The 13,668-nt window shown below is 53.8% G+C and overlaps 1 protein-coding gene across 9 annotated transcripts in view; it reads left to right on the forward strand.

The window, feature by feature from the left end:
* The window catches only part of TMCO4 (transmembrane and coiled-coil domains 4), a 105,355-nt gene that overhangs the window by 87,014 nt on the left and 4,673 nt on the right, over nucleotides 1–13,668 (forward strand). For 7 of the 9 annotated variants that reach the window (XM_027521886.1, XM_027521829.1, XM_027521873.1 and 4 more), the window contains 2 exons: nucleotides 650–767; nucleotides 7,160–7,277. In XM_027521886.1, coding sequence (XP_027377687.1) covers nucleotides 650–767; nucleotides 7,160–7,277 — 236 coding nt within the window. Of the gene's footprint in view, nucleotides 1–649; nucleotides 768–7,159; nucleotides 7,278–7,665; nucleotides 7,859–13,668 lie in introns of those variants that run through there. The other 2 variants (XM_027521879.1, XM_027521893.1) reach the window with 2 other exon arrangements.

Below are 13,668 nucleotides of genomic sequence, written 5' to 3' on the forward strand. Positions count from 1 at the left end.
CCATACAGGCCCCCAGGGACTGTTGCCAGAGGAAGGCTGTGGTATCTCCTGCCTGGCACATGCAACATGCCAGGGACCATGAGTCCCTTCTAAAGGGAAACACTCCATCTGAGTGTACGGTCAGTCGTGAGCTTCACGGATGGTGGAAATAGATGTGGGTCCCCACTTGGACTGTGCTACCCACTGGCCATGTGATCCTGAAAATGTCTTTGGTTTTCCTAAACTCTGAAACGGGGATGATGTGTGCTTGGATTATTCATTCATTCCTTTTTGACTGCGCTGGGTCTTGCTGTGGCCGTCTTCTCTAGTTGTGGGGCACAGGCTCGGTGTGCGGGCTTTGTAGGAATGGATCAGGCACCAGAGGGCTTGACCCAGGGCCTGAGCCTCTGTGAACAGAAGCCGCAGTATGGTGTGCGTTTGCATGAATGTGTGCACGAATGTGTTTGCGCCTGCAGGGACAGGGAAGCCTGGCGTGCTGCAGCCCGTGGAGTCGTAATTGTCAGACATGACTGAGCGACTGAACAATAGTGAGTGCATATGTGCCTTCTCGTGGGTCTCATATCCATTTCTTCCACGGCTGTTGGACGGTCCCTCGCAGGACCCACTGTGGCCAGGGGCGCTGACGGTCTTTTCTGGGGTCTCTCTCCAGATTGCCAAGGGATCATTGAGGACGTCGTCCTGCTGGGCGCACCTGTGGACGGAGAAGCCAAGCACTGGGAGCCTTTCCGGAAGGTGGTCTCTGGAAGGATCGTCAATGGCTACTGCAGGTCTGTCCAGACCTCGTGCTGCTGGGGAGCTGACAACCCTAACTGAGCGCCTAGTGACCTAGTGACCTAGGTGTCGCCTGGGGACACAGATGTTTGAGGCCAGGCCCTCGTCCCGGAGGATCTCAGGGAGCAGTGGGGCACCGGCCCTGGAAGGAGCAAGGCCCAGGCCAGGGATCCTGAAGTGGGCAGCGTCCGTGTCCATGGGACGATGCACGAGAGGGACAGGTCCTGGGGAGGACTTCCTAGGTCAGGCCCGAGACCAGATTATAGGATGACTCGAGAGGCCAGGCTGGTCACCGTGATCTGGGGCAAGAGGGACATGGGTGAGTGGCTGAGACAGAGGCAAAGAGCGAGCCCCAAATGGGAGGTCTTTAAGCGATGACTAACGAGCCCTGGTGTGCTGTGTTCGTTTATTGTTTTTTGGCTGCGCTGGGTCTCTGCTGCGGCCTGCAGTCTTCTCTAGGCTCGGTGTGCGAGCTCAGTAGTTGGAGCACGCAGGCTTAGTTGCCCCGTGGCGTGTGGGATCTTCTCTCTGACCAGGGATCGAACCCATGTCCCCTGCATTGAAAGGCGGATTCTTAACCCACCAGACCACCAGGGAAGTCCCTCGTGTGCATTATTTGGTAGGAAGGGAGTGGGGATTGTCCAGGCTTTCAGAGCAATGTCTCAGGGTGGGAATGACAGCCCTGGGGGGCCCAGCACCCACAGCATATGACAGATCTTCCAGCAGGAGCTGAGGGCTACGGAGGCTGATGGCTGTGGGGCTAGAAAGGAGGCATCCCGGCCGGGGATTTGAGAAGGACTTGGGGGCTTCAGCCAAGGTGGCGCCCTAGACACAGGGGAGGAAGGGAAGATCCTACCCCCAAACCCTAAGGGGTTCATATTATTGATCCCATTTCACAAGTGAGAAAGCTGAGGCTCAGAGAAGTTGAGTCGCAAGGCCGGTTAACTTTAGTTTTGATCTAAGCCCAACCATCCCAAGTGGAACCTGCACCTGAATAGAACAGATTTGGAAAGTCTTCATCATTTTGATAACTTAGCCCACGTCCAGAGCTAAAGATAAGATGATCTTTAGCCATGGATAGAGGGCATTAACCAGGACACCAGAGTTCAACCAATTAGTATGGCTTTATCGTTCATATTCTTTTTTCTTTTCAAACTTTAAACTTTTTACTTTGTACTGGGGTATAGCCAACGAGCAATGCTGTGGTGGTTTCAGGTAAACAGCGAAGGGACTCAGCCAGATATGTACATGTGTCCATTCTCCCCAAACCCTGTCCCTCATATTCTCAGCTGAGTTCTTAGAATATGGTAGAGAGAACAAAGAAACAATGATAAAGAGCCATAATATATAAAGAGCTCAATCAAATCAATTTTTAAAATCCAATAAGAAAATGGCCAGAGACTTCTCTGGCCATCAGTGGTAAGATTGCACACTCCCAATGCGGGGGGCGTGGGTTCACTCCCTGACTGGGAAACTGAAAATCCCACATGCCGCATGGTGTGGCCTAAAAAATTTTAAGAGATAAAAGAGAAAATGGCCAAAAGATGTCTACACATAAGCATGGAATAAATGCAGTGAATAAACTGTTGAAAAGATATCCAACCTCATTATTAATGAAATAGATGCAAAGTAAAGTAAGTAAAATACTGTTTATCATCCGTCACATCGTCAAACATCTGAAATGTGAATAGCATTCAGTGTCGGTGACGATGTGGTGAAATGGGCATTGTTATACTCTTGGTGGTAGTTGAATTTAGTGAATCCTTTTTGGGGGTAATTGGCAATATCTATCCAAATTATTAATGTGCCAGTCTTCTGACACCACAGACTCTGGCTCCTGTGATCCTACATAAATAGATACTCACATGCACAGAGATGGATGCACAGAGGGGATCCTTGCAGCTTCGTTTATAAAAATTGAAAGCAGCCCAGTGACCTAAATGACCACAAAGAGGGGAATCATGTTTTTAAAAAAGCAAGGGCAGCAATCCATTCTATGGGCCCGTTTACAGAAGAAGAAGTTTCTGTGTGTGCATACATGTATCTGTGTGTCTGGAAATGAACAGGGAGGTCCAGAGGGACCATGAGACTCGGATAACAGTGAAACCCATGAAGAGTAGATAGGGATTGCAAGGAGGGCTTGGAAGGGTTTTTTCCCCATTGATACATAGTTGATGTCCAGTATTGCTTTAGTTCCAAGTATATAGCAAAGTGATCAGTTACGTGTGTGTATATATGTGCTTCTTTTTTAATAAAAGAGACTTTTAAGTAAGGGCAGTTTAAGAAATAAGAAAAAGAATGGACACAACATTGACATCAAACAGTCCTTGGTTAAAATCTTGGCTCCATGCTTTACCTCTCGGATGGCTTTGGACAAGCAAATCTGAAGCTCAGTATTCCTACCTGTGCAATGGGAATAAGAGGCCGTCCTGCACAGGAGGTCTGGGAAGATTAAAGGAGATTATGTGGGGTAGGAATGGCAGTTTGTGGGTACCCAGTAAGCAACATGGGCATATTCACAGCACAGGATGTTTTTGGTGTGTTTCATAAACAGCAAAGGGAAGGAATTAAAAGTGCATGTGTGCAATATCAAAGCAGCAAAATCCGATTAAAGCCACCTGTTCTGTTGAGAACCTGAGGCTAATAAGCTTGGTTTCCATTATTTTGTGAGATCCTGAGCCATCTCTCCAGAGAGGAAAAAGGAGGAGAAGGAGGAAGGAGAGAAGAGGGGAGGAATGTGCAGACCAAAACAGTAACTGTCGTTTCTTGATTAAATTAAGCAGCAGCCAGGAATTCACATTCTTGGCCCCCAAACACTCTTTGGTTGCCGTGAACTTACTTAAGATGGAGAGTGAGTGAGGGGGTAAGGGAGCTTCAGGCCAAAGCTACCAAACTATATCCATTTATACATTTATAATGTGCATTAATAAAACTCGCAAGCTCTTCGCCTGCTTTCACACACTCCCTGGGAGCCAGCCGGGCTGAGTGGAGCTGTTCCCTGTTGTACTGCAAGGACACTGAAGCGCAGACAGGGTCAAAGGCCAAGGTCACACAGCAGAGCCAGGATGTGAACTCGGGTGAGCCTGTCTCCTGACCCCTGGGGCATCTGCAGTGAGAGGGTTTCATTCTGAGCTCCAGGGGACCCTGAGTGGTGTCTGCTCCAGTGCCGTGTGGGGAGGGGCTGATGTTAGAAGGAGTGGGCAGTGGGAGGGCGGACCCCTGCCCACAAGCGGCTCCAGGCCTGAGAGGACCCAGGGCACAGCCTTCTGCAGGTCCCACGGTGCTGGTCAAGGGCCAGCTTGATTCGTGCATCCGCCTGGCCTGGAGCACTGAGGCCTGGCTTGCTGGGCACCCCACCCACCAAGGGGTTTCACGACTCCACTTGGGAGGCAGGATGCAGGTCTAGGGCACGGTTCTACCCTCAACGAGCTCTCTGCCCAGGAAAGGAAAATACCCAGGGACGGACCCACAGAGGACATGTAACAAACACCGAAAGGGGAGCACACGGCAGGCGCCGGAGGGACAGGGGTTATTAATGTCAGGGGAGGGGCTCAGGGCCACTCCTGGAGGGGGCACGTGCAAGCTCGATGGTGAAGGAGGGGATAGGAGCCCGGCAGAGCCGGGAAGAGTAGGCCTGGCAAGAGCGGCCACGGAGCCCGTGAAGGCCCCGAGCTAGGGCTGTCATCGCAGCAGTGCCTCCCGGGCTCGCGGGTGTGAGTGCTGGGCGCACAGGATGCCCTCTCTGGGCGTGCTCCTGCCCTCCCCGCACGGTGACTCACAGTGACCAGCCTGAGGCTCAGAGGGGTCAAGCAACTCGCCCGAGGTCACACAGCCGGCGACTGACAGGGCAGGACTAGCGCCATGCGGTCCAGGCGGGGGCTGTGGCCCACCCGCCGTGAGGGGGTCTGGCAGCCTCTACAAAAGCGCTGGGCTCCTTCAGCAGTTTCGAGGCTCTGGAACCTTCTAACACGAGATCTCGCCTTGTCTGTCGTCACCGTTCTGTCGCCTAGTCACGTCCAGCTCCTGCGACCCCGTGGACTGTAGCCCGCCAGGCTCCTCTGTCCTTGGAAGTTCATCCGTACGTGTGTATAAACGAGTGCAGTTAGCGTCGTTAAGTAGAGGGTGGTCAGAGTTCAGATGGACCGTGGGCAGGAACGACGCTGGCCTTGCCCGTTGATGACCTTCTTCCTGTCTTATCTTTTGGGTTGTTCTGGGTCTTTGTTGCCAGGCGTGGGCTTTCTCCAGTTGCGCTGAGCGGGGGGACCACTCTCGAGTTGCGAGGCACAGGCTTCTGGTTGCACTGGCCTCTCTTGTTGGGGAGCACGGCTCCAGGCGCCCGGACTCAGTACTTGTGGTACTCGGGCTTAGTTGCCCCACAGCATGTGGGATCTCCCCAAGCAGCGGTCACACCCGTGTCCCCGCACTGGCCGGTGGATTCTCACCCACCGTACCCCAGGCACGTCTCTCATTTACAACTTTCCGTGTCAGAACCATCTCGGGGGCCTCCCTCACACCCTGTGTTTGATGCACGAGTCTCATGATGACTTGATAGAACAGCTCGGATCAGTCTCCCTTCTCCCCTTAGCCATCATTCTGAGGGACACTCTCCTGGGCCTTCAGTATGAGGCTAACCATTGGGGTGTGCAAGCATTGCTGTCTGGACGGAGTTAAGGAATTTTCTAGAAAAGAACGCTTGTGGGCAGTGGGGAGTCTCGGTCAGCTACTGAGAGGACAGGGGTCGGGTGAGAGTTTAAGGAAGGGGAGGGGCTGGGGGAGGGGCTGCCTGATTTCAGAGCTGGAGCAGAAGGTCCTGGGGGAGCGGGCAGGCGGATTCAGTGATCAGTGGCCTTCCAAGGGGGGAAGGGGGACCTGGGACATGGTCCTGCCGGCTTCTGTTTGAGGGACCTGGTGGGTGATTCACACGGTGGAGTCGGCGGGGACACAGCAGGTGGGTCTGTTGCCTGCGTACGAGTGTACTAAGTCGCTTCAGTCGTATCCAACTCTCTGTGACCCCATGGACTGCAGCCCACCAGGCCCCTCTGTCTTTGGGGGTTCTCCAGGCACTAATACCAGAGTGGGTTGCCATGCCCTCCTCTAGGGGATCTTCCTGACCCAGGGATCGATCCCACATCTCTTTATGTCTCCTGCACTGGGAGGTGGGTTCTTTACCACTAGCGCCGCCTGGGAAGCCCAAGGGTCTGTTGAGAGCCCCTCAACTCTGGACCCCGGTCCTTCCAGGGGTGTCCAGGGTGGTACCACACAGACACCCATGTGGTCAGAGACCCTGAAGGGTCAAAGCTACCAGGGAGCCTAGGGAGCCCGCCACACCATGGGTCCCAGACAGCTCGGGGGCCTCGCCTGTGATCAGACAGGCAGGGCAGGGAGCCCTGACTCTCAGCCGATCCCCCCCACACGGCAGGGAGGGAGAGCCCTGCTTTCAAACAAGCGCAGAAGAGTAATGGACTCAGGGGACCCTGCAAACCAGAGTCAGACTCGGCCTAAACGAAGGACAGCCTGATGTGCCGAGTAGAGTTCCAGTCCTGGAGACTGAGAGGGAACAGAAGTGTCCACGCGCACGGACCTGCTGGAGAACAGGGCCAGCGTCACCCCGGGCAGGGCGCAGGGGCTCGAGGGGGAACACTGCCCCATGGACCCTGTAGACCAGGCCTTCTGTGGACACAGCTCGGTGTACCTGAAGAATCAGGCTGCAGAGGGTCCGGGGTTATCCTCTCTCTGGAGTGCAGGGCGGATGTCTGGCTAGGAGTGACGGGGTACAGAGCATGGGGTTCACAGCACCCCTGAGAGCGGAGGAGGACTGTTGCAGGGCTGTGACCCACCTGGGGGTCACCCTGGCCTCCTAGTGAGGGCAGGAGGCTGCAGGCTGGGCCTGTCTCAGTCCCTCCCGTTCACAGTCAGATGGGGGGCCCCAAACCCAGAGTCCCAGCCTGCAGAGATGTGTCCTGGACCCCCGTGGTCCTCTCCCCAAGACAGATGTCCTGCTGCCTCTCTTTGATCTCCCAGGAGCCCTGGCCCAGACACCCCGGGGAACTGGAAGCCCACAACCAGCGGAGAGCGTCCCTCTCAGCCTCATGCTGATTTCTGGAGAATGGCATGCGGTTCCCTCAGTCATCCACTCAGCAGAGACTGTCTGTTGCTCTCAGCACTGTTTTCTGCCCCAGGGAGCCGGCAGGGAACCAAGCGGCTTCCCCAGAGCTGCCAGGCCCAGCGGTGCTCCCAAAGCATCGGCACCTGCAGCTGCCCCCGCCATCCCGGGGCACAGCGAGCCCCAGTTTCCCACAGAAGCGCCCATCCCGCCAGGCTCGCTGGAGCCGGGCCGGGCCCTCCTGAGCTGGCGTCCACCCCTTCTCACTGCGTCCTCTCCCTGCAGGGCGGACTGGCTGCTGAGCTTCGTCTACCGCACGTCGTCCGTGCGGCTCCACGTGGCCGGCCTGCAGCCTGTGCTGCTGCAAGACAGGAGGGTGGAGAACGTGGACCTGTCCTCCGTGGTGAGCGCCCCCGGGCCCCCTGGGGCCGACTTTGGGGGGTGGGGATGGCGCACGTCTTACTCCAGCCCAGCGACCCATGTGCCAGGGACGCGCCCCGGCCCGGTCCACCCCAGACGAGAGGATTGTAAGAACTCACTGGGGAACCAGTAAGTCCTGTTCACAGGCACCATCCCTGTGCCAGGGCAATGCCCCCAGGCCCTTGGCACACGTCCTCTCTAACCTGCACATGGTCTCAGGGCCAGGCATCATTATCCCCATTCCGCAGATTAGGAAACTGAGGCTTAGGAATGTTCCCATCATGCAATGCTCGACTGATAACCTGGATTTGAACCTCCAAAGCCCATGTTCTCGCCCCTACATTACTGCCCTCTTTCCACTCCTTCCCCAGCCCTCACTCACTCCCCGAGCCCAGATTACTAGTCAGGACAGTCTGTTTCTCCGGAGAGTAACCGGAACAACCAGAGGATACACGTGGAAGCGTTCAGGCTGGACCGGAAGAGAAGCACCTGACCGCCAGGCTGTGAAACGGAGTGGGCTTCCCGGGTGGTACTAGTGGTAAAGAGCCGCCTGCCGGTGCGAGAGAAGTAAGATGTGTGGGCTCGATCCCTGGGTGGGGAAGATCCTCTGGAGGAGGCCGTGGCAGCCCACCCCAGGATTCCTGTCTGGAGAATCCCGTGGACAGAGGAGCCTGGCGGGCTACACAGTGCTGCACAGAGTCAGCACAGCTGAGGTGATTTAGCACACACGCCCAAAACCTTGGAATAGGGAGCAAGGAGGGTGTTTAATTTATGACAGTGTTGCTTCTGTTTGATGTGTTTGGTTTTTTGGCTGCAAGGCATGTGGGATCTTGGCTCTCCCACCAGATATTGAACCCACACCCCCTGCATCGGAAGGCAAAGCGTGTTCCAAGGTCCCTGACCTTTGACGCATCTGGAGAGTTTACTTAAAATGCAGATCCCAGAGCCCCGCTGCCCAGACCTCCTCCATCAATCTCTAGAAGTGGAGCCTGCTCGTCTGCATATTAAACATACTCCCCAAGGACTCTTCCACATCTCAGACTACTCAGGGCAGACGGTCCAAAGCATTCTTACTGGGAAATCGGGGGGACCCACCCCAGCAGCCACACAAACCTAATTTGGGTTTCTAGATCCATTTTCCAGGCTTGCAGGAACCTCGTCCCCCCACTACATGTCTGTCCTAGAGAGTTAATAATAGCTTCATGTACCAACGCGATGCCCAGCTCTGCCCTGAGCCTTTTTCAGTGTCCGTATCCCCACTGTATGGATGTAACTGCAGCCCACGACCTCTGAGGTTTTGAGAGGCTAAGGGACTTGCCCAGGGTCACTCAGCGGGAGCATGGCAGAGCAGGACTCAAGCCCAGGTCTGAAGCCAGTGGGCATCGCCCCTGGTTGGGTAGATGTGGGAACCAGTGGCAAAGGCACCAGCTGCCAGGAAGGGGTGGGTCGTGGGCTGCAGTTACATCCTCAAGCAAACTCCGCCAGGGGAAGTCGCTGCGATGAAAGTCCCCCGGGAACAGGAGCTTCAGTTTCCAGTTACTACACTACCAGCTGCCATGTGTCAAGTGCCAAACATTTCCCAAGCATAAACCAGTTGCCCCAGGTACTGCATACGCGTGGTTTGAGCCAGCCACGCCGTCCTGTCTGAAAGCAGGCAGACCAGGCCCCTCCCTGGGCATCTGAAAACTCCCCTGGGGGTGGGTAGCCAGGACAGCCTTGGCTCCTCCCTTCAGCTTCAACATCAGCCTGGCCCAGCAACACCCCCCAACACACACACACACACACACACACACACACACACACACACACACTGCACTTCGTGGTGGGGGAAGCTGGGCACCCTGACCCCCACCAGCACAGCTAACGCCAGGTTGCGTGAGGTTTTAGGGGTTTTCTGATTTGCTTTTTAAAGATTTTTTTTTTTTGACAGTGTTGCTTATGTTTTACGCTTTTGGTTTTTTGGCTGCAAGGCATGTGGGGTCTTGGCTCCCCGACCAGGGATCGAACCCACATCCACTGCACTGGAAGGTGGCGTCCTAACCACTGGACGTGGCAGGGAAGTCGCCGGTTGCATGTTTGTTAAACTGAGGCCTGAAGAGAGCACGGGGGTTTCTAGCACAAAAATGTAAAACTGGAACATTATCAGGCACTGCCAGCCCCGGAGCTCAGGGGCCGTGACCTTGCCCTGAGGACCCCTGGGTCTCTCACCCGGCCTGCCACCATCTCGCGGGGGCCAACTTGTCCTGGCTCATATCTTTACTCCCCCAGACTCCCAGGGCCCTGGCTCACAAGTTCTGACCCACCAGAGGAAGGCAAGTGAGGAAGGGGAGCTTCAACCCCCAGAGTCATCTCTCTAGATCATCTTTACCCCTGAGAGACTTGCTTCATGCGATATCAACCTCACAGCAACCCTGTTGAGTAGGCTGTGGGCATCCCCAAGTCATAGACTAGAACACTGAGGCTTGAGACAATGGGTTTCCCTGGTGGCTCAGACAGTAAAGAATCTGCCAGCAATGCAGGAGACCCAGGTTCGATTCCTGGATTGGGAATATTCCCCAGAGTCAGGAATGACAACCCACTCCAGTATTCTTGCCTGAAGAATTCCATGGACACAGGAGCCTGCAGGCTACGCTAAGAGTCAGACATGACTGAGCGAGGCTTGAGACGATAGACTCACAGAACCAGAGTCGTAGATCCGATCTCTGAAACCAGGTCCGGAGTCTGTGCGGTCCGCCTACCTGTGGGAATGAGGAGAGCTTGGCTAACAAGACTAGGAGACCACCAGACTCTGATGCCCCCTGGCCCGTGTCCAGGGGTCTCTGTCCTGTTTGACTTGATGCCCCACCATGCCAGGGGTCTCCCTCTGCCACAGGAATCAAATGTGAAAAAGTGTGGCTGAAATTTCCTTTTCAATGAAAATTTCCTTGAAATGCTACAGAGCCCTTGAAAGATGCCGATTCTGCCCTGGGAAGCCTCTGAATGGGATGTAGTGGGAAGAGCACAGCGGTTGATGCCAGGGAGGCCTGGCTTGGAACCCGCCTCTGCTGCTGCTGTGCTGGCTGTGTGACCTCAGGCCAGCGGCTTAACCTCTCTGTGCCTCGGGTACCGCATCCTAGAAACAAGGCTACCACCTACCTTCCAGGGCACATGCGTGATGCTTGGTGCGCAGGAGGCCCACCTTTAACGCTAGGCCCCGCCTCCCCTGCCCCCGTCTCCATCTTCAGTTCTGCCCCCGAGACCAGCAGCTGCAGAGATTCCTCTCCGGGCTCAGATGCCTTCATGGCAGCCTCCCAGCTCCTGCCTAATAATAGCTCTTTATCGCATTAGGATGCAGCACAGAAAGCAGTGCTTTCCTTTTCTGGGTAATTAGAGGTAATTAGCATTGCCTTCGTGCCGCCCTCCTATTTCCTTGAAAATTCTTGCTGGAGGAGACGTTGCTGGCAACAAAGTCCTCATGACTGCTGTTGGCAAGCAGTACCTGCCCCGTGCTCAGGGCTGAGACCTAAGGACATGCCTTCTCCTGGCCGGGCCCACGTGGGCAGAGCCCTCTGCGTTAGCCCAGAGGCAGTCACGTGACACAGACCTGGTCTGCAGAGGCTCCTGACCTCAGGACAAGCCTGAGCAGGGGTGAGCCGGGGTCAAGCTCTGACACAGACAGAGGGCATCTCCAGGGAATGAAGCAGACAAAGGCCAGGCTGCCTGACACTCTTTCAGCCTCTCCCGTGTGGGGACTGGTTTGCAGCAGATGGGGTTTCTGCCTCCCCAGAGACCACCTCTTGAGGCTTCTTAGGCGGCAGAGACCCAGTCAAGGGTCTCTGGAATCTTGGTGTTCCAGAAGAAATGCCAGCTGGCTTCTAGGACTTAGCCAGGGCTCGGCACACAATGGTGGTGGTTTAGTTGTTCAGTCATGTCCGACTCTTTGCAACCCCTGGACTGCAGCCCGCCAGGCTCCTCTGTCCATAGCATTTCCCAGGCAAGAATACTGGAGAGGGTTGCCATTTCATTCTCCAGCGGATCTTCCAAACCCAGGGATTGAAGCCAGGTCTCCAGCTTTGCAGGCAGATTCTTTACCAACTGAGCCACCAGGGCACAAGATAGACACTCAATAATAGTAACAGTAGCCAACACACCAGACACTGCTCTGCACGGGTTACAGACCTTATGTCACTTGATCCCCATAGCTGTCCCGTGAAGCAGGAATGGTAACCCCATTGTACAGGCATCAGTGCAAAGAAATAGAGGAAAACAACAGAATGGGAAAGACTAGAAATCTCTTCAAGAAAATTAGAGCTACCAAAGGAACATTTCATGCAAAGATGGGCTCGATAAAGGACAGAAATGGTATGGACCTAACAGAAGCAGAAGATATTAAGAAGAGGTGGCAAGAATATGCAGAAGAACTGTACAAAAAAGATCTTCATGATCCAGATAATCACAATGGTGTGATCACTCACCTAGAGCCAGACATCCTGGAATGTGAAGTCAAACGGGCCTTAGAAAGCATCACTACGAACAAAGCTAGTGGAGGTGATGGAATTCCAGTTGAGCTATTTCAAATCCTAAAAGATGATGCTGTTAAAGAACTGCACTCAGTATGCCAGCAAATTTGAAAACGCAGCAATGGCCACAAGACTGGAAAAGGTCGGTTTTCATTACAATCCCAAAGAAGGGCAATGCCAAAGAATTCTCAAACTACCGCACAATTGCACTCATCTCACATGCTAGTAAAGTAATGCTCAATATTCTCCAAGCCAGGCTTCAGCAATACATGAACTGTGAACTTCCAGATGTTCAAGCTGGTTTTAGAAAAGGCAGAGGAACCAGAGATCAAATTGCCAACATCCGATGCATCATGGAAAAAACAAGAGAGTTCCAGAAAAACATCTATTTCTGCTTTATTGACTATGCCAAAGCCTTTGACTGTGTGGATCACAAGAAACTGTGGAAAATTCTTCAAGAGATGGGAATACCAGACCACCTGACCTGCCTCCTGAGAAATCTGTATGCAGGTCAGGAAGCCACCATTAGAACCGGACATGAACAACAGACTGTTTTCAAATCAGGGAAGGAGTACATCAAAGCTGTATACTGTCACCCTGCTTATTTAACTTATATGCAGAGTGCATCATGCGAAATGCTGGACTAGATGAAGCACAAGCTGGAATCAAGATTGCCAGGAGAAATATCAATAACCTCAGATACGCAGATAACACCACCCTTATGGCAGAAAGCAAAGAAGAACTAAAAAGCCTCTTGATGAAAGTGAAAGAGGAGAGTGAAAAAGCTGGCTTAAAACTCGATATTCAGAAAAGTAAGATCATGGCATCCAGTCCCATCACTTCATGGCAAATAGATGGGGAAACAAGGGAAACGGTGATCGACTTTATTCTGGGGGGCTCCAAAATCACTGCAGGTGGTGACTGCAGCCATGAAATTAAAAGAGGCTTGCTCCTTGGAAGAAAAGCTATGACCAACCTAGACAGCATATTAAAAAGCAGAGACATTACTTTGCTGACAAAGGTCCATCTAGTCAAAGCTATGGTTTTTCCAGTAGTCATGTATGGATGTGAGAGTTAGACCATAAAGAAAGCTAAGCGCCAAAAAATTGATGGTTTTGAACTGTAGTGCTAAAGAAGACTCTTGAGAGTCCCTTGGACTGTAAGGAGATCCAACCATCCATCCTAAAGGAAATCAGTCCTGAATATTCATTGGAAGGACTGATGCTGAAGCTGAAACTCCAGGACTTTGGCCACCTGATGCAAAGAACTGACTCCTTGGAAAAGACCCTGATGCTGGGAAAAATTGAAGGCAGGAGGAGAAGGGGTTGACAGAGGATGAGATGGTTGGATGGCATCACTGACTTGATGGACGTTAGTTTGAGCCAGCTCCAGGAGTTGGTGATGGACAGGGAGGCCTGGCGTGCTGCAGTCCATGGGGTCACAGAGTCGGCCACGATTGAGCGGCTGAGCTGGGCCAGACGGGCATAGAAACTGGGGCTGCAGTAGGGCACACTGCATGTGGGCGGCAGAACCGGGTGAACCCAGAACCTCCCTGAGCTGGGACTCTTCACCACTGCGTTCACGCTGCCTGTGTCCACACATTTCTGTGGCTTCTTGTCAGTGACATCCGGCCCTCAGCCATTAAGCCTGTGACATGTATTATCTCACTGAAGCCTCACAACCAGCCCACGTGGTGTACGTATCTTTATTAGCCCCATTTTACAGAAGAGGAAACCGAGGCCTGAGAGGTAAAGGCACCCCCAAAGGGTCCGATAGTCTTGGAAACGGTTGGGCAGATGGCAGCAGCTTTGGTTTGGGAAGTCGAGGTGTCTTTCAAGGCAGGAAGCAGGAAGCCCTGAGGCCCCCTCACCCCAC

This window comes from Bos indicus x Bos taurus, chromosome 2 (assembly GCF_003369695.1).
Source record: "Bos indicus x Bos taurus breed Angus x Brahman F1 hybrid chromosome 2, Bos_hybrid_MaternalHap_v2.0, whole genome shotgun sequence".
In the NCBI taxonomy this organism is placed as follows: Eukaryota; Metazoa; Chordata; class Mammalia; order Artiodactyla; family Bovidae; genus Bos; species Bos indicus x Bos taurus.